At 51.5% G+C, this 20,249-nt stretch overlaps 1 protein-coding gene across 2 annotated transcripts; it reads right to left on the reverse strand.

Annotated features, from left to right (window-relative positions):
- Positions 1–6: 6 nt before the first annotated feature.
- On the reverse strand, positions 7–19,489 carry LOC119198730 (disco-interacting protein 2 homolog C-like). Of its 2 annotated transcripts, XM_037456189.2 has the most exons (38): positions 19,156–19,489; positions 14,551–14,622; positions 13,971–14,075; positions 13,238–13,363; positions 12,214–12,510; positions 11,879–12,001; positions 11,382–11,528; positions 10,980–11,099; positions 10,320–10,517; positions 10,099–10,190; positions 9,852–9,962; positions 9,486–9,609; positions 9,270–9,379; positions 8,765–8,867; positions 8,617–8,681; positions 8,282–8,375; positions 8,046–8,165; positions 7,811–7,925; positions 7,525–7,664; positions 7,268–7,404; positions 6,918–7,126; positions 6,180–6,294; positions 5,831–6,032; positions 5,641–5,741; positions 5,399–5,479; positions 5,047–5,170; positions 4,834–4,955; positions 4,641–4,752; positions 4,347–4,456; positions 4,009–4,139; positions 3,478–3,646; positions 3,087–3,257; positions 2,868–2,929; positions 2,708–2,765; positions 2,029–2,103; positions 1,629–1,803; positions 1,418–1,541; positions 7–1,320 (listed from the first exon to the last, which is right to left on the reverse strand). In XM_037456189.2, exons 1-38 carry the CDS (start codon positions 19,232–19,234, stop codon positions 1,068–1,070), a joined length of 4,872 nt encoding a protein of 1,623 aa, XP_037312086.1. In that variant the 5' UTR covers positions 19,235–19,489; the 3' UTR covers positions 7–1,067. The 2 variants fall into 2 exon arrangements, with proteins under 2 accessions (XP_037312086.1, XP_037312087.1); XM_037456190.2 differs by lacking the exon at positions 14,551–14,622.
- Between the last annotated feature and the right edge of the window lie 760 nt (positions 19,490–20,249).

A 20,249-nucleotide genomic window follows, 5' to 3' on the forward strand; every position in this document is an offset into this window, starting at 1 on the left:
ATAAGGTGTAGCCAATCAAAGCACTTTATTGCACTGTATAGTGTGACGGGGAGCCAATAGAGGCTCTTATAAAAGTGTCATTTTACCTTTTTATCATGTGTACAAAACAAGTCACACACACACTTGTACCGTACAAAATCAACACTATTTACATACAACACACACACACACACACACACACACACACACACACACACACACACACACACACACACACACACACACACACACACACACACACACACACACACACACACACACACACACACAGGGAGTCATGACGCTGCTACCAACAAACTGCTTTGAGTTTTAAAACAGAAGGACGAGACGTCGTCGGGTGTCAATCGAGACGAGCTGTCGCCATGACAACCAGTGGCTACCTTTCCGCAAACATATTGCACTTAGGTTGTATTCCAATTTGTGAATAATTCAATGTATTGTTTTTTTATCTGAGAATTTTTTTAAATTAAAATTTTAAATCAAAAGGTTTCATATTCCTTCGTCAACTGATAAAATCTGCAGACACACACACACACATACACACACACACACACACACACAGGGTGCAGGTGGAGAGAGCTGCATATAGGGGCTACTGTACCTTGTGTTTTCAGGTACCTCTCCATATAGATTATTATGTCTATGTACATTATTTATATTTTTTACAATGATCTGTTCTAATTTAAATTTAAATATTTGGGTCAGTTCAGTAAAACATGAAGACGGATTCATCTCTTTTCTTCTTTTAGCTCCTAGTGGAGCCGAACACAGTGTCCCCCGAAGGCTTCCTACAGTGACCGCCCCCCACGAGCCATCGATCAATCCACCAATCAATCAACCAATCAATCAATCAATCAACCAACCAACCAATCAATCAACCAACCAACCGATCGACCAGCCGGCACAACACGACTTCAAAGAAACGACTAAACACACAATGCAGGTTCAAAAATACAGTCTGAGAGAAATAAATGAACAACAACAGCAAAACGCACAGCATGCTCGCTCCCCAACACACACACACACACACACACACACACACACACACACACACACACACACACAGGCTACATGTTGTAGGCCACGTAGATGGGGTCCAGCTGGTCCTGCAGGAAGCCGTCCCGGAGGTGCATGCGCTGCTTCTCCCCGCGGGAGTTGATGGGGATCACGCCGATGTCCGTCACCACGACGACGCCCACAATCAGGTAGTGCTCCTCCAGCACCGCCTTGGTCACCATGGGAACCAGGTCCAGGGCCTCCTGCTCAGAGCCCTCCAGCTCCACCACCACCACCAGCAGGTTGGTCCAGGGGAAGACGGCACTGAGGAGGAAACGCGATTATTTCTGAGCCTCTAGGGGGCAGCAGAGCGCAGAACGCCAGGATGCTGCAGGGCCAGAGGTCGTAACCCTGAACGCACCACTCCATGATGCTCTTGTGGGCGCGGATGACGGAGGTCTCGATGTCGATGGGGTGGTACCTCATCCCCCTCAGCTCCATGGCCTCCTCCAGGGCGCCCACCACGAACAGGGCGTCGTGCCTCTCTGGAGGCACAAAGGGACAAGGAGCGTCGGCCATGTTGGCGTGGAGGGCGAGGCAGAGCGTGGGGGGGGAGGGGAGGGGGGACTCACCTCCGTTGGCGTCGGTGAGCTCGGTGCGGCGCAGGAAGCCCAGGTAACCCGTCCGGGCCCAGACCGTCTGCGTGTCCCCGAAGCTGAGCCTGGAGCTGAAGTGGTCGGACTGGAGGACCTCCTCGCCGTAGCCGCTGTAGTAACCGCTGCCGTTATGAGCGCTGTGCACCCAGATCTGAGGGGGGGGGGGAACATGGATGAATGAGGCAGCAAAATGAAGCTCTTACACAACTTCAGGGGAAAGAAAACAAAAATAAAACATGAGGGACGAGAGAAGAACAGGGGACAGAAATGATGATATAAAGAGAGCTGAGGAGCTGTGAGAAGGAAGGAGGAGATGAGAGGAGGTAGGAGGAGAGGAGGAGAGGAGGCGAGGTGAATCGAGCAGCAGGAGGAGCACCTCTCCCAGGTGAGAGTCTCCCAGAGGGCCTTTGGTCTCCGGGTTTGCGATGATGATACGAACTCCAGGTAGAATCTGAAAAACACACAAAAACAACCATCAACAACAATAATCAACATCTGACACTCAATCGTTAAACTGTGTATTTTTCTCGACTGTTGGTTTAAATAAAAAAAGTAAATATAGATATATAGACACAGCTTTAGGACCAGCATGCACTGGGGCTTCTACCAGAGGATCAATTTGTTCTCCTTCGTTGTTTGATGAATAAAAACCACGAGGTTGTTCGCTTCTCCTCCACCCGAGTACCCACAATGCATCAGTTGAGCCTGACTAACTGACTCCTCCCACACGGTGAGTCACAGCTCGCCTGCGTGTGGAGGAAGGAGCACCACCCGAACCTCCGTCAGGCGCTCTGTGCGTCTCATTCAGGCTACGATTGAAACTGAAGCAAAACGAGGTTCAGAAGAACAAGAGAAAAACACTAAAGGGAACAGAAAGTAAAACTAAACAATGATGCTCTTCATCATCAGATGAGGAATAAAAGCCTCCTTTAAACAGAAGTGTTTATAAGCTTCAAAAAGATGATGAATTAATCATTAATTATAATAATAATCATTAATAATCGTTTCAACAGAAGAATCCTGCAGGAACATGAAGGTCAATGAGAGTCACTCACCTTCCCCGACTCCATCAGAGGAAGACTGTGAGGAGAGCCTCTCTCCACCAAGCGGACCCTGCACACACACACACACACACACACACACACACACACACGTGAGGAGGCTGTTGGGTGGAGAGAGAGGAGGAGGAGGAGGAAGAGGAAGAGGAGGAGGTACCTGTCGTGACGCAGCGCTCTCATGTCCACGTACACAGTAGTGGGGTCCGGGCCTGAAGTGCCCTGCAGCCAATCACAGCACAGACACAGGTCATGTGATCAGATATGTTCAGTCAGGACCAAAAACACGTGGTGTATCAGTATTCAGATTATTGGATCTATTTCTGCACGTCGGACTCCTCATACTGGGGCGTGTGCACGTGGCTCCGTGCGCGCTCACCTGCAGGCAGATGGCCAGGTTGACCCTGCAGCCGAAGGAGGTGCTCACGGACCTCGGGTGGAGGCCGAGGTCTTTGAAGAGCTTGGAGAAGGAGTGAGTGAGCGACATCCTGGGCCTCTCCTCCGCCACCACCACGCAGGCCCGGACCCGGGACAGGTCCAGCCCCCGAGCCTGGAACCAACCAATCATTTAAACCAAAACCCTCAATCTAATGTCCCACATGAAGCCTCTTTTTGGGTTTCAAACTTCAATAGAACTTGTTCTGACTTGGCAACATGTTGGATAAACATTTCCAGCGTTTTCCAATTTCTGCAAATAAATAATCACAGAAATGGATCTTTTCTTTGACATGATTTCAGCCTATGCTAAGCTAACGCTAATCGCCTCTGACCTTGAGCGCCTCGGTCTGCAGGCCGAGCCCTTTGGTGCACAGCTCCATGACGCTGTAGGAGCAGAAGGTGTCGCGCACCTTCAGCTGGCTGACGGCCAGCAGCCACAGCGCCGGGTTGGACTCCAGCTCCACGGGGGGGATCAGGATGGACTGGTGCCCCGAGTACACGCTGCAGACACACACACACACACACACCGTCTGGGGCTGAAGTCTCTAACAGGGGGCGGAGCCTCCCAGATGAAATGTTCTTATTAAGTACTTATTAACCCTTTGTGACGAATACAAACTCTGACAGGTGATGAGAACAAAAACCAGCGTCTAATGAGAGATGAGTTGCATTGTGGGAAATGTAGGATCCAGGGTTTTCGTTAGTTAAAAGTCAGGATTTTTTTTTGTGAAGACAATACCGACGCATGACTTCCTGACCGACTCGGCCTGCTGTGAGAAGGTTCTTGGGGGGGGGGGGGGGGGGGGGGGGACATCATTTAGACTAAAGAGTGAAGTGTGCAGAGAGAAGACGGAGACACCGACCTGCAGAGACACCAGAGGACAAAGCCCAGCCCGCAGTAGGGATCCAGACAGATGGCCACTTCTCTGGACGGGTACAACTCACACTGCAGCTTCACCGACCGGCAGAAGGCTCCAACGGCATTGTGGGACATCTGGAGGGGGGGGGGGGGCGAGGAAAACAGGAGAGAAGCAGAGAAGGCCGGACGTCATCTTAAAATGTCCTACTTGAGGGATTAAAAGTAAGTTCTTTTTTTAGAGTCCCTGTAGAAAACCTCTCATTCAACAGTCCTGATCCCTCCCCTGCAGCAATGCATTGTGGGCCTCCTCTGAACCTGTGAGGAGTGAATGGATGAGCTCACCTGCACTCCGGCCAGCATGCCGGTCGTGGACACGCTGAAGTCCAGGTAGGCCAGACCGTCCGGGTTGGTGGGCTTGTAGAGAGCTGGAGGCTTCTTCTTTGGGAGGTCATCTACACACACACACACACACACACACACACACACACACACACACACACACACACACACACACACACACACACAGGAAGCAGAATGAGACGCCTCCGTCTTTCCGTCCCTGGACCACTTCTGGAGTTCGGGTCCTGAGGTCAGAGGTCAGAGGTCAGAGGGCGGACCCTTGGAAAGGCTGCGTACCCGTGTCGAGCACCGGGGGCCAGTTCCTGATGTCCACGGTGGCCGTGGCCTCTTTGGAGCGGAGCAGCTTGCAGATGACGGCCGTGGTCATCACGCAGGCCGAGTGGCTGACCTGCAGGAACAGAGGGCATTATGGGACGACCCTCAAACGGGGTCAGTGTGACGTCACATGAGCTGGCGGGGCTCCTCTCACCTCCACGATCATCTTGACGGTGGGCAGCGTGGTGGAGATGTTCTGAGGGTGGGGGGGGCGCACCGTGATGGGCACGCAGCCGGCGTACAGCGCCCCGTAGAAGGCCGCGATCAGGTCGATCCCTGCAACGCACACACGCACACACTGAGAGGGGGGCACTGGGCGGTATCGCTCTGTGGGGGGCGGGGGGGGGGGCAGCGTGTGACCTCTGACCTGGGGGGTAGACCAGAGCCACGTGGTCTCCCTCCTGCAGCCCGGCCCTCTCCATCAGCAGGGCAGCCACTCGCTCCGCCCTCTTGTGGAGCTGCAGACAGGTGAGGGAGCTGGACACGGCCCCCTGCGGGGGGGGGGGGGGGGGGAATAGTTTAAATAAATTAGTTTGTGTCAAACACTCAATGCTGGAAAAACCACAACCACCAGCTCTCCTCCTGGCCTCTCTGTGTCTCTGAATGAATGTGAGGAGACATAAATACAGACTCAGGATTGTCCCCACAGGGCCGTAGTGGCTTCCTGTCTCCGGTCATGTGACCTGAACCCCCCCCCCCCCCCGCGGCGTGGTGGTTACCCGGGAGCTGAGCAGCGTGTAGAGCACGTGGTCCGGCGTGGTCTGAGCCCGCCACTGCAGAACCTCGGACAGGAAGAGGAACTGAAAGACATCAGCAGAGCTTCAGATGACCTCCGGGTGACCTTTGGTCACAACAATCGATAAAGCATCGCTGGAGCTCTGAGGTTCTATAGAAGTTGGGCCTCTGAAGCTCTGAACCGGTTTGATGAGGTTCTTCTGCAGCAGGACGTGGAAACGCTCACCTGGTCGTTGTCGTCCGTTTGTCCCAAATCTCTCCCGCTGGCCTGAGCGATCCGCTTCCCCGACACCAGATTCCCCACCATCACAGAGGCAGGTCCGATCTCTGCACACACACACACACACGTTAACACACGTGCTCACCCCCCCTGACCCCCCCTGACCCCCCATGTGCAGACTGGTGCTTGGACTCACCCGGTTGTTTCTGCCTCGGTTTGGGCAGGTTGGTGACGCAGGTGTGGGGGCACATGAGGACGTTGCAGGGGTGCAGCCCCCCCTCCAGGTACAGCTGCTTGATCTCCGACAGGTGGATGCCCCCCAGGGGGGTCTTGGGGAGGGTGTTGGCCGGGACCAGAGAGAGGCAGAACACGCCCACCCCGTGGATGCTGTCGATGGCCTGAGGGGGAGAACAGTGGGGCATTATGGGGGAGGCGTGTGGGGGGGGGGCGGCATGAAGCAGCGGGGGCTACATGCTGAGACGCATACATCGTCCTCCTCAACCCTTATATGGTCACTTCCTGTTCAGTGGTCAGGGTCTTCTCACCTGCAGCACGCGGCTCATCCACTGGAAGCTGTCCTCCTCGGTGGAGTCGGGCCGTTGCTCGGCAACCACCACGATCCTCTCGTCCCTCAGCACCGTCACAGAGAACACGGCTATCCTGCAGGGCGGGGGGCAAGTGTACCTCGCTATTGATCGATTGATATAAATATATCTGATGTTGTGGGTTAGATTCATGCTGTATTTAATGTGAACGTTGCTTTCAGTCATAAAAACAGAAGAAGATCAAAGAACCTTTAATCATTCTGCTCCTTGGTTCTCTTTCTCGTGCTTTTTATACAAACGCTCCTGTAGTCAAATGGTCATTAAAGTAAATATCCATCTATCTGTAAAGCAGTAAAAATAATAACGTGATGACTGTGTGTCTGAACCTTGTTGCCATGGTAACCATAAGTAGGTCTGGGAAACGTCAGCTGGAAGATGGATCTGCTCCTCTGGGTTCTTCCAGTGTGGCGCTGCTCTACTCGATGTGTCGTGTGTGTGAGTCCGCCTCATAAATCCTGCAGCAGACGCCCTGAGAGCTTCAAGTGTGTCTGAACCTGCTTCGATTCTCCTAACAACCCGTTTCCCTTCACATTAACCACATGTTTAGAAGGTGTTTACCTCTTCTGACCTGAAGCTGTGATATTTAGTTTGAAGTCTGGATGAGACAACAAACGAAGTGAGTGATGGAGCAGCAGAAGAGTGTCTTTAAGAGAGCAGCTGAACCCCCCCCCCCCTCACCTGCCCCTGTAGACGAACTTCATGGGCTCCACCGCCAGCGCCGTGGCGACGATGTCGTCGGCGTTGTGCCGGCGCCCGCTCACCATGATGAGCCCGTCCATCTTTCCCGTGATGAAGACGAGGCCCCCGGGGCCGATGAAGCCCAGCAGGCCGGTCCGCACGAAGGCGTACTCGCTGACCAGCCCCCCGCTGGAGCTCACCGGGTACACCTGCACGCAGGGTCGCCATGGTAACAGGCCACGGTTTCAACACATGTTTTAAAAGAAGCGGGCGAACACGCGCGCACACACACACACACGCGCGCACACACACGCACACGCACACGCACACACACACACACGCCTCCTCACCTCGAAGGTGTTCTTGGTCATGCCCGTGAGGCCGTAGTAGGAGGTGCCGCTGGCGATGGAGCAGACGCAGAACTCACCGATCTCATCAGTCTGACAGAGCTGAGGGACGCCCTCCGGCTTCACTACACACACCAGGCCTATGGGGGGGGGGGGGAGGACATCACAACAACAGGTAAACCCAACACTCACCTCACCATTCTATGGATTCATTGTGAAACCTCAGTCACACACACACACACACACACACACACACACACCTCCGGGTGTGACGGTGCCGACGTCCTGCACCGTGAGGACGGAGAGACGCTCCTCCGTGTCCACCCTCACGACCCCGTAGGTCAGACCCTGCATGGACAGGACGCCCCGACCCGGAGGCTGGCTGCTGTCCTCCACGGGCCTGAGTGTGAGAAACATCACAAACAAACGTAAGAGAGCGATATGTCGTGTAAATCATGTGACGTTGAGGGAAGGTGCGTTCAGGCTCCTCCTGTGTGCGTGTGTGTGTGTGCGTGTGTGTGTGTGTGTGTGTGTGTGAGTGTGTACCTCCTGATGGCCACGGTCAGGGCCTCAGGCGAGCTGGCGCAGGGACAGATGACGTCGGCTCTCAGTCCTTTGGTCTGGAAGACGTTGAGGAAGGCGTCACAGGAGGAGATGGACCCTGACGCACACACACAGACACACACACATTGAGCTCATCATAAACAACACTTTGAAAGCAACACTCATTCTCATTGTACATCCTGTGCTCTATCGCCCCCCCCCCCTGTGGAGACCTTACAGGGGTTCGACCCGTCGGCCACCAGCAGCATGCGCAGCGAGCTCAGGTTGATGTCCTTCTGGTCCTTGTGGGCCACCAAGGCCCAGTGCATGTCCCTGGACTTCACACAGGCCACCTTGGCTGCAGAGGGACGACACACACACACACACACACACACACACACACACACACACGCGCAGCAGTTGGCGTGGGCCGTGGAGGGCGGGGCCGGGGTGTGAGCGGTGGGCGTGTCTGACCTTTGTACTGGCAGACCTTCTGGATCCAGGACAGCGGGTTGACCTTCATCAGCGAGTACGGCACGCTGATCACGTGCATCATGTTCATCACACTCTGCACAACACAGACACACAACACAACACAACACACACCAAACAAAATCTGGTTTTTACAACCAACTTTGTGTCTATTTTACTAAATATTATGAGGATTTAACTTTATAGTCTTTATGAAGTTAATAAAGTACACTTTAATGGGTGTTTTTGTCCCAGACAATAGAAAGAACCCGTCATAAATAATCCAATCAATAGAAAATGATTCTCCTCCTCCTCCTCCTCCTCCTCCTCCTCCTCACCGTCAGGATGCCGTTCCACAGGCCCACGTCCTTCTTGAAGTCCAGGACGTTCACGATGGTCTCCGCTGTGGACAGAGAGGGGGGGCGGTGACCTGAGTGAGTGTGTGCGTGTGTGTGTGTGTGTGTGTGTGTGTGTGCGGTTGCATACCCTCGGTGTAGCTGCAGGACTGGGTGAGCGCCTGGCAGTGTGTGAGCAGAGCGATCCTCGTCACCGTGACTCCCAGCACGCTGCCGTCCTTACAGGTTTTATACTGGGAGGCAGACCAGAGGAGACCATATTAAATACACACACATGTACATGTGCACATACATATCTATGTATAGATATATATGTATATAAAGCTTTAAAGAATAACATGAGAAGGAATAAAGCTGTGAGGTCTGTTGGATGTTCAGAGATGACACTTAATAAGATACAAACGTATACCAAATAAAAACAGAACACGCCATTGATTCCAAATGTCAATTTGCTTTTTTAGAATAAAAACAAAAATTCAAAATAAAATACCGCAAGTTTTTATTGTAAATGTTTGATCACATGTGATGTGTTCAAGGACAGGTTAGGAAGGATGAATGAGTGTGTGTGTGTGTGCGTGTGTGTGTGTGCGTGCGTGCGTGTGTGCGTGTGCGTGTGTGTGTGTGTGTGCGTGCACCTCTATGTAAGCCGTGTCGTTGTTGGCGTCTTTGATGTGGGGGAACCAGTCTCTGGGAGGTTTGGAGAGATGTTTTGACTCCGTCACAAACCACAACAGCTTGGGCCAACCTGCAGGGGGGGGGGGGGGGACACCTTCTGCTCAGTGGAGGGTTCCAGGTGTGCATCTGTACTTCCTCCAGCAGGAACATAACAGTACTGGTTTGGGACCTCTGACCTTTGAACTGGGGGATCTCTCCTGTGGCGCTCTTGGGGAGTCCCTTGTGACAGGCGTCGCTGGTCAGCGCCACGGTGACGCCACAGCTGCCCAGCAGGAAGCCGATCTGCTGACTGCCGGCATCCTAATGGACGACACAGGGAGGGGGGAAGATCATTCGACTCCCACTGATGATCCACATTACCGGAGCACAGCAGCTGGTCTACACGCCAAAACCATCAAAACGTCTCCACGGTCAGCTTGGAAATGAGGAACAGCGTTTTTAACTCTGAGGGTTGACGTTTAAAGAGCAGCAGCTACGCGTCGGCCTCACAGCTCAGCCAGTCGTCATGGTTACGACCACATTGAGGAGGGCGGGGTGCCTACCTTGCGACTGAGGGGGACCTCTATGGGAACGGGGACCACCTCGGCCAGCAGGCAGCCGTAGAAGGCCACCATGAAGGCCACGGGGTCGTTGTTGGGGAACACCAGCGCCACCTGGGGGGGGGGAGGTTAAAGGTCATTTGAGCTCTGTTTAAATGACTTGATATTTTGGGAAGCATCCTGAGTTGGCAGAGCGGGCGATTAGCTTAGCTTAGCTTAGCATTAAGCGTCACATTGTATTCGGACTCACTCGATCTCCCGGTCGCACCATCGGCTCCTGTTTGCTGCCCAGTTTGTGGAGGATGTTGTAGGCCAGTTTGATGCTGCGAGACCACAGCTTTCCTGAGGGGGGCAGGGCACAAGGGATGGGGGGGGGGGTGTTTCCTGTTATCTCCTCCAGAAGTAGCATCAGGATTCCTATCAATCCTATCAGAATCAATAAGGGAGTGATGGATGCTCGGCCCGTCTCACCGTACGTGAGGACGTAGAGGGGCTTCCCCCCCGTGTCCAGGCTGGTGAGGCAGGGGGCTTTGGGGGAGATGGTCCCCCAGCGCTGCAGGGCCGCCTCCAGGGAGGGGGGCCAGTTGGTGACCACTCCCAGCGCCTCGCCGCGCACCGCCATCATCTCCGCCCCCTCCGGCCGCGGCTGGTTGGGGTCCGGCTGCTGGACTGGAGACGGGGGGGGGACAAGGGACAGCGTCGTCATGGAGACAGTCGGGTGCATGGACACGTTTCCCTTCCATGTTTGGCGTGAAGCTTTAGTTCAGAACCTGAGACCACCAGACCACCATTGTGGGACGTTGAAGATTTAATGGTACGGTTTAAACCACGTGAAGGAGCACAGCAGCAGTCTGGGGTCTTTGAGGAGAGGAGTCTGTCGCCTCCTCCCGCTGCTGTCAATCACCACGCTCCGGTTACTGCACCTCGTCACACACGCACTCGTCACGTGACCTTTGGTATCGACTGCCAATCGAGAGGCACCGTTGTGAGCTCCCTGTGATTGACAGCGGGGGGCGAGGAGCCGCCAGACGCCATCCGCTAAAGCGCCTCAGGAGAGTCAGCGCTGGCCGAGGGGGGGGGGGCATAAAAAGAAAGAGGTGCAGACAGACAGAATCAAAGACGGCGTCTAACCCTCCAGAAGTTCGTCAAAGTCATCGACAAAGAACTCCCTCAGCGGGGGCCTGCGCGGCTGCTTCAGCGTGTTCACAAGCTGCTGGATTTTAGCTGACACGCGACTGCTGACCGGAACACCTGCAAGAACCACCCACACACACACATTGGCTTCGGCCGCTCGCTGCGATGGCGCTCGACCCGCCACGATCAACAAATGCATTTTTTCTGGGGGGGGGGGGGGGGGTGGGGGGGTATTTTGGATCAGTTGAGTGATTACGGCAAGTTTCAAATCAGTGACTGCACGATTGTGAAGCACGCTGAATAAAAAAAAAACTAAAAACACGCAGTGTGATTGGGCCAGATTTAAAGCTCCGCCCCCCGCCCCCCCCCCTCCCCCACCCCGATGCTTCGACCTCTTACCGTCGCCCGTCTCCATGCGCTCGGCGTTCCCGTACTTCTGCGTGTTCCTGGCGATGGTGCCCATGTTGGACATGGGGTGGCGCTCGCCACGGGAGTGGGAGGAGTCAGACGAGTAGCCCGTCACGTCCGGGGGGGCCGAGTGATTTTCTGGGAGGGAAACAGACCCTTTAACAACTTTGTTGTATTTAATGATACGTCTTCAAGTCTTTTCCTCTTAATCCAGGTGTTTTCCTGTTGTGATTATCCATCGTCCCTGAGCCACCTTTTCAAAATAAAACTTCCTGAAGCAGCTTTTAGTTTCTATAAAACAATGAATTGATGTAAAAATGAATCCATTCAAATGTGTGCATTCTTGTGCTTAAAGGTTATCTGAAAGAAATTAGATTCATGTTGAGTTTTGAAACTTTTAAAGTCCTAAAAGCATCAATGGTTTTGTTCTTAATGAATGTATTTATGTTGATTGAGATAAAGTTTGTAAATGTATGAACCCGACGTACCGTCTGACTCCAGCGGGGGGGGCCACAGCATGTCGGAGCCAAACTCACAGGAGCGCCGCAGAGATCCTCCGTTCTCAGCCACGCTCAGCGCTCCCTTCCTCTTCAGAGACAGGTGGCCGATCCCTGAACACACACACACACACACACACACACACACACACACACACACACACACACACACACACACACACACACACACACACACACACACACACACACACACACACAAGAAGAAGAAGCTGCCACAGTTTTTCACTCATACAGCGACATGTTTTTAGTTCATCAAAGAGCGGGGCTTTTATTGTGCCGGGACACTTCCCTTCGCGGCGTCCTACCGTGGTGCGACTGCGACAGGTGGCTCTGCTGGTGGTGCAGCTGGCCCAGGTGCGCGTGGCCCAGGTGGGCGTGGCCCAGGTGCGAGATGTGCGCGTGCGCCAGCGAGTCGGCCAGCCGCCCGGCGTTCCCGCTGCCGCCGCTCTGCGTGGACGAGGACGAGGAGGAGGTGGAGCCTAAGTGGGCGGGGCCAAGGTGCGAGGGGCGACTCATCCAGTGCTCCATTACCGACATGTCGTCACCAGGCCCCGCCTCCTCCTCCGAGCCCGACGACGAGTCGGAGCAGAGCGGCGACAGGCCTGTGGGAGGAGGTGGAGATTATTGTCATTAACCACGAAGCAGCTCCAGGATCAGTTATCTCTAAGGTTCCTGTCTGGGGCTTTGATTTTCAAAATAAAAGCCCTGCTTCTCTGTGGAAACAGAACCGTCATGACTAGGAGAGAGAACTAAAGCAACAAAATAACGGAATAACACTTTATTAGAATGATACAAATCACAAATAATAAGAAAAAAAAGTTAAAATTGATTCTGCGACAATTGGAAAACAGTGGAATCTAAATATCCAATAAGTGTAAACAGGTGTTACTAGTGTAGTAAAACAAAATAACAAATAATTCACATGTTTCCATCCTCTCCTCCCTGCTGTGATCAATTCAGGTTCAGGAAAGTTTCTCTGATTTAAGGTCACATGACCTGTTGTTGTCAGGTGAATCGATCATGAAGTCATAGTTTCACTGAGGAGCTCAGAATTTAATGTTTTTAACAAAATCTGCTTTAAAAAAGATGGTATATTAGTAGCGGGATTTTAAATGAGACGTGAAGTAGAAAATATCACAACTTCAATCTTTGGATCACGACTCTTTGCTGTCGTCGTCCTCTGTGATGTCATCAGGACCAGAGAGAGCCTTCACATCATCAGACTACACCCGACCACCAGGTCATGTGATGTCATGCTTTTCCAATGATGCATTCAAGGACCGTGGGAAGATTAAAACCTGACGCAGTGTGTGTTTGCAGTGATGTCACCTGGAGGCGTGTAGGCGTCCATGGAGGTCTGCACCACCAGAGAGCGTCTCTTAGACGGCATCGGCACCGCCACCTTCCTCTCCACGTGCCGAGCCAGCACCGCCTGCACCGCCTCGGTGTGGACGTCTGGAGGGGGACCAGGACTACACTGAGACCAGTTCATAGAGGACCAGGACTACACTGAGACCAGTTCATAGAGGACCAGGACTACACTGAGACCAGTTCATAGAGGACCAGGACTACACTGAGACCGGTTCATAGAGGACCAGGACTACACTGAGACCAGTTCATAGAGGATCAGGACTACACTGAGACCAGTTCATAGAGGACCAGGACTACACTGAGACCAGTTCATAGAGGACCAGGACTACACTGAGACCAGTTCATAGAGGACCAGGACTACACTGAGACCAGTTCATAGAGGACCAGGACTACACTGAGACCAGTTCATAGAGGATCAGGACTACACTGAGACCAGTTCATAGAGGACCAGGACTACACTGAGACCGGTTCATAGAGGACCAGGACTACACTGAGACCGGTTCATAGAGGACCAGGACTACACTGACACCAGTTCATAGAGGATCAGGACTACACTGAGACTGGTTCATAGAGGATCAGGACTACACTGAGACCGGTTCATAGAGGACCAGGACTACACTGAGACTGGTTCATAGAGGATCATAGGGTTGATTGACAGCAGTGATGATGTCATACAGGTGTTCTCCCCTACCTGATCGGTAGCGCTCGTCTCTGGTGCCGGAGGTTCTTCGCCGGTGGAACCGGGCTGCAGATGGGGGGCCGAGTGGGACCCGATGAGACATGGGCCCCTCCATCCCTACAGAGGCAGGTAGGCAGACACACACACACACAGAGATATGCACACACACACACACAAACACACACACACACACACACACACACACACACACACACACACACAGATATGCACATACACGTTTCACAAAAAGCAGTAAATCCAGTGAAAAAAAGAACAAAAACACACACACATGAGAATGATTTGGAGTCGTCATCATAAAGCAAAACAAACCAACGTTAAACAGAACTGTGAAATCATAAGTAAGGGGTGGTTTTAGTGTGAGACTGACAGGACGTCCCCCGGGGGGCTGTAACCCGTAGCAACCAGAGCCTCATCCCCGTGACGATGACCAGCTCCGGTCAGTCTGAACCCACGCTGACTACAGGCCGCCTGACAGATCATGACACCAGGTCAATGCTGTGGGGGGAGGAGGGTGGGGGGGGGGGTGCATGTGTATGTGCGTGTTCGGGGGGTTCAGAGGTTGCTAAGTTACCTCTAGAATGTTGAACAAATGCCCTGATCAGTTTGGACCTCTTCTTCTCATAACCCTTCTGAGTGATGTCCCCTGCAAACAGATGGAGAGAGAGAGAGAGGAAGATGGAGAGAGAGAGAGGAAGAGAGAGAGAGGAAGAGAGAGAGAGGAAGAGGGAGAGAGAGAGGGAGGAAGAGGGAGAGAGAGAGGAAGAGGGAGAGAGAGAGGGAGGGAGGAAGAGAGAGAGGAAGAGAGAGAGGAAGAGGGAGAGAGAGGAAGAGAGAGAGGAAGACGGACGCTTTGTTTTGAGTTGTTATGATTGATCTGCTATTAGACGTGTACACACATATATATATAGTATATATATATTTATATGTATACATATATCTAGATGTATAGGAAAATATTAGGACTGTCAATAGATATTAAAAAAGAGTCTCTGTCTTTTAGGGACACAGTGCTGGTCCTTAGGGAAGATGTTAAGATGTAGCCTAGCAGCTAGCTTAGCGGTGCAGCTAGCTTAGCGGTGCAGCTAGCTTAGCGGTGCATACAGTGGTCCTGTTTGACGTGTGGAGGATTTCCTTCACTCGGTTCAGTTTAAAAGCTCTCTCCATCTCTCTCTCCAGCTACCGTCTCGCTCTCTGCATCTAGCGGCAACTTCAGGGGTCAGAGGTCAACGCACACTAGCTGCATTGAAATATTTTATCACATTAATCTCATTAATTTAACGTTTTAACTTTGACAGCCTTAATATACACATATATATATACATACATATACATATATATATGTGTGTGTGGGTAATAGGAGACACTGGTCCTGGTGCCGCAGCCTCGTCTGTCTCTCAGTCTTTGACTGGACTGAATTTAAAAGATTAAACATAAATGAAACAACAGAAAATAAAAATATGAAATGAGTAATGGTGGAAATGGAAATATAGAAATAAATAAAGAAGAATGTCATAATATTCCTGGACTACTATATTTATACGCTTACACGCTTTAGGGCGGGGCTACACGCGGATTGACATGTGTTTATGGCCACTTCCTGTAAACAAGATGAACTCAAAGCTTCTACACATCATCATCTTTAACCAGATGGCAGAATCCATGTTGTAAATGTTCTAGTGGCCACAACCATCCCCCTCCCACCAGCTGTCACTCAAAGCCCCCCCCCCCCCCCCCCCCGGGCCACTTGCAGCAGGGCTGATGTGAACTAATGCCTCCTGGTCTGCCCCCTCTGAGCACCAACACACCACTTCTCTCAATCATTGATCCTGATTGGATTACAGACATCGTTCAACTCGTCAATCAGCCGGGGAACTGAATCAAACACAACACCCCCGGTAACCAGAGCCCCCCCCCCCCACACACACACCTCCCATGTGTGACACAGATCTCATCACACAAACAGAGGGACTACTTCACGCAGTGGATTAAAGCTCAGGAGGGAGGAAGGGGGAGATATGGGGGGGGGGAACGAATGAAAAAGAAAACTACATTTCGCAATCTAACCATTGAAAACAGCAAGAACATCTGGGTCCAATCTGCACATCTGTGCTGCTCTATGACTGTGTGTGTGTGTGTGAGTGAGTGAGGATGTGTAAGTGTGTGTGTGTGTGTTAATCTGAGGCCTTTTTTCAGATTAACCGCAGCATAACAACATTTCTTTTTCTTGTCTCTCTCAAACACACACGCATGCGCGCACACACAGACACACACACACGTCCGTGGGGAGACGCCATCTTCCACTCGCACACAGCAGAGTAGGGAGGGTGTTGCCTAGCAACAGTTCTCCTGGAGTAAAAAAAAGAGCCTGAGACGGCCATCTTGGATTTGAAGCATCAGATGCGAGAAGTGGGGTAATGATACCTGTCAGAGAGAGAGTGTGTGTGTGTGTGTGTGTGTGTGTGCGCGCGCGTCATACCAGTCGGTCGTGGCAGCCTAATTTCTCCCCTCTTCCTCTCCATCACTTATCCTCCTCACTCTTCCTCTCCTCCATTCCCCCCCCCCCCCCCCCCCTCTCTGCTGGAGGTAGAATAAGGGAACCACACAGAGGAGTTCTGACATGATCCTCCTGAAACTGTGGGTCTAGACCGCTTCTATCCGGTTCTGACCCTCCCTTCCTCCCTACCTTCCTACCTTCCTACCTTCCTCCCTCCCTCCCACCCTCCCTTCCTTCCTTCCTTCCTCCCTCTCTCCCTTGCAACTCATTTTTTAGCTCCACTAAATGAGAATATTGACATTGATAAGGATCTCCGTGTATAAAGTTGCATATGCAGAAAGCAACATGAAACGTATCAATACCCCTTTTGATCAATAGTTATGCCTGAGTTGTTGATAAATCAGCAGTTTGTTCCTGTGATGTCATCACATCTGACCCATAAGTCGACTCTTGATCGATACAGGGACGAGATCACGCTGCAGCCGTTCATCACAACCTTCACCCCTCAAACTAATGATTTTGTGATTTATCTGGAAAAACAACTGATTTTACACATTCTATATACTAAAAAGTTTAGAGTTTGGGACTAAAGTAAAATATAATTTTATTCTGGAAAAAATAATCATGATCATGTTGTGTTTAAGCTTCTCCGTCTACTAATAAAAGCTGCTTAATATGATGTGCTTGTTTAACAGTTTAAAGTCTACTTTGAGGATAATACCAGCATTTATTCTTTTTTTTAATGATATTTTCATATTGTCCTGTATTCATTGATTAGTCCATGAAAATAAATCCTTAAATGTATGAGAAAATATGAGAATAAATGTCCAAAACCAGTAAACCCACTAGAGGCGTCAGTGGGGCCTCAGTGCAGAAGGTCCACAACGCTGATACCAAGTTCTCCTTCGGTTGATTTAGTTTCCAGTGCTGGAGTACCAGCTCATATCGGGATTAACAGATCGCTCAGACGATAATCTGTGGTTTCTCTTTGTATTACAAGAAGGATTGACCAATCAGGTGTGAGCTTTGGTTTGGATACTGTAAAAAATGGACAAATTGAAATATGTGAGGCCACCTCCATCCAGCTTCTGGATTATTAAAGAGAAGTCAGAGCTTCAGTTCTAAAGATGCATCGTGTGTAGTGACCAGCAGGGGGCGACTCCTCTGCTATATATTATATATATATATATTATTTTAATATTATTATTTAATATATTATTATATCTTCTAAATGTGCATCCAGCAGCTTTCTCAAAGTTCCTTTCATCAAGTAAGAACTAAAACGAACAGTCGCTGGTAGAATAAAACCCCAAATTAAACAATTAAAAACTGAGCTCTGATCCAATGTGAAATATTCAGCGGAGAAGTTTCACACCTGAGCAGCTCTGTGTTGTTTAGATATTCATGTGAGGACATTTCCCCTTTTAAATGCACACACACACACACACAAAGAGGTAAAGGGGGCGGGGGGGTTGTCTGTGTGTTGTGTGTGCGTGGAGTATATGTGTGAGTATGTGTGTGTGTGTGAGAGACAATGAAGAAGGCAATGAGTGTGAGACAGTTTGATGTGGACCGGTTCCTGGTGGTCTCCAGTAGAACTTTGATCTCTTTTCATGTTAAATTAGTCAACATTTGTCCCACAAACATGAAGCAGCATCAAGTCCTTCAGGGGACATGGTCCTTCAGGGGACATGGTCCTCCAGGGGACATGGTCCTTCAGGGGACATGGTCCTTCAGGGGACATGGTCCTCCAGCTTGCCCTACAGGTTGTTTTTAGTAGAGACATCTACAACAGGGCAGCGTCACAAAGACACGCGCCGACACACAGGAAGTGTGTGTGGCTCACGTCCGGCGTGTCTCTGGGCTTCCTCCCTCTGGATGGAGGCCTCCCCGAAGCCTGCATGAATAAAACATGTCCCCCCCCCCATTATGTAAAGGCACAAATCCCCCTCTGGAACAACAGGGCTGTGACTTAGAGTCATCTCCTCATCATCTGCTCCTCATTGTCATCATCTCCTCATCATCTCCTCCTCCTCATTGTCATCTCGTCATCTCCTCCAACTCTTCTCATCCTCATCATATCCTGCTAATGCTCATCCCCATCCTCCTTATCTGCTTCATCTCATCCTCATTGTCTCCTAATCCTCATTGTCCTCATCTCCTCATCTGCTTACACTCATCATCTCAGAACTTCCTCATCATCTCCTCATCCTCGTCATGTCTCCATCCCCAGCGGCAGGAGACCACCGGGGCATCGGGAGCGCGCCGCCGCTCCGTCACGCGGCACTGCATCGCGATGCTGTTATTAAATCACACACGCGCGTCCACGCGGACAGACACACGTGCGTGCACGCGCGCACTCAGGTAGGCTGCTCGTGTCAACGTCTCAAGGTCAAAAAAAAAAAAAAACCCGGTTGGTTTTTTGGACCCGGACGCACCGGATGTGCGCGCGCGTGTGTTTTTAAAGCGGCGGAGACAAAGAGCCGCGGAGCCGCAGTGAGCTGCCCGCGCTGCGCTCTCCCTCCCCCGGATACACGCGCTCACTAACATCTGGAGGGGGGTGGACGGTTAGATTCCGTTAGTAGCTAACGGCTGCCGGTGAGGATGATGATGGTGGTGGTGAGAAACGAGGGGGGGTTGGGGAGGAGGAAGAGGGGGCTGTTTGTTTGAAGCACGCCTCACCTTCTGACAGCTCCAGCTCCAGCTCCGCCAGCCGGGCCCGGGTCTCCAGCGGGATCGGCGACGCCTCGCGGTCCGCCATTCGTAAAAAAAAAACACACGCACAGCTCTCCCGGTTCAACGGCTGCCTCCTCTTCCTCCTCCTCCTCCTCCTCCTCCTCCTCCTCTTCCTCCTCCTCCCGCCGAGGCGCGGAGGGACGACGAGGCGTCGAAGAAGAACAAAGAGGAGAAATCTGGCTCCGGTGGCCTCTTCTCTTTTAACGGGGGTCCTTCATGGCGCCCGGCTCCTGGAATCGGTAGCTCGGTGTGCAGGGTGGTGCTGGGTGGTGGTGTTGGGTGGGGGTGGTGGGGGGGCTCGCACAGCCGCACACTATCAGCCGTTTGCAGCTTCTCTCCGCGGGGGTCACGTGACTCTACGGAGGCAGGGCGCGCCGCCGCTCATCACCGGCAGGGGGCGCGCGGCCACACCTACCGGACACGGTGACGGTGTGGTTTTCAGCTTTACCTTTCATATCATCTATTTGAACTATGACTTTAGTAAAACTTCAACATCTGTAAGTATTTGTCAAGTAAATTTAAAAATAAAATAAATCAAAGGCTTTGAAATCAGATTAATTATTACATTGATATTTTTGTATTCGGTTTTTGTTCCAGAAGATCTTGGGAGATAAATTATAAGAGACATATTTGAATTGAACAATAGAATTCAGTGTTTCATATCAACTTGAATAGTGTCCTTGAATTCTCACTTAACCCTGGAGTCATTTGAGAAGCTTCATGTTCATGATGTGCACTACTTCTGTTAAGCTTAAACACAGCATGATGGTGCAAACATCTCTCCACCCGCTGCCCTTCAATGTGCTCATTCCTTGTTCCTCATGTGACCTCCAACCCTTTAATGAAGTCCAGTGTGGAGGGATCATTAGTGACGCTCTCACGTTCATCAGACCTCCACCGCGTTGTAGACCAGTCGCTGTGACTCGTCTGCCATCTGCTGGTTACGAGACCAAACCAGTTGCCACATCGTGAGGAGAAACACTGCAGCACACAATGTCACGTTGGCTATATACATGAATAAGATGATTGTTTATAGGAAC

This window comes from Pungitius pungitius, chromosome 19 (genome assembly GCF_949316345.1).
Source record: "Pungitius pungitius chromosome 19, fPunPun2.1, whole genome shotgun sequence".
Lineage (NCBI taxonomy): Eukaryota > Metazoa > Chordata > Actinopteri > Perciformes > Gasterosteidae > Pungitius > Pungitius pungitius.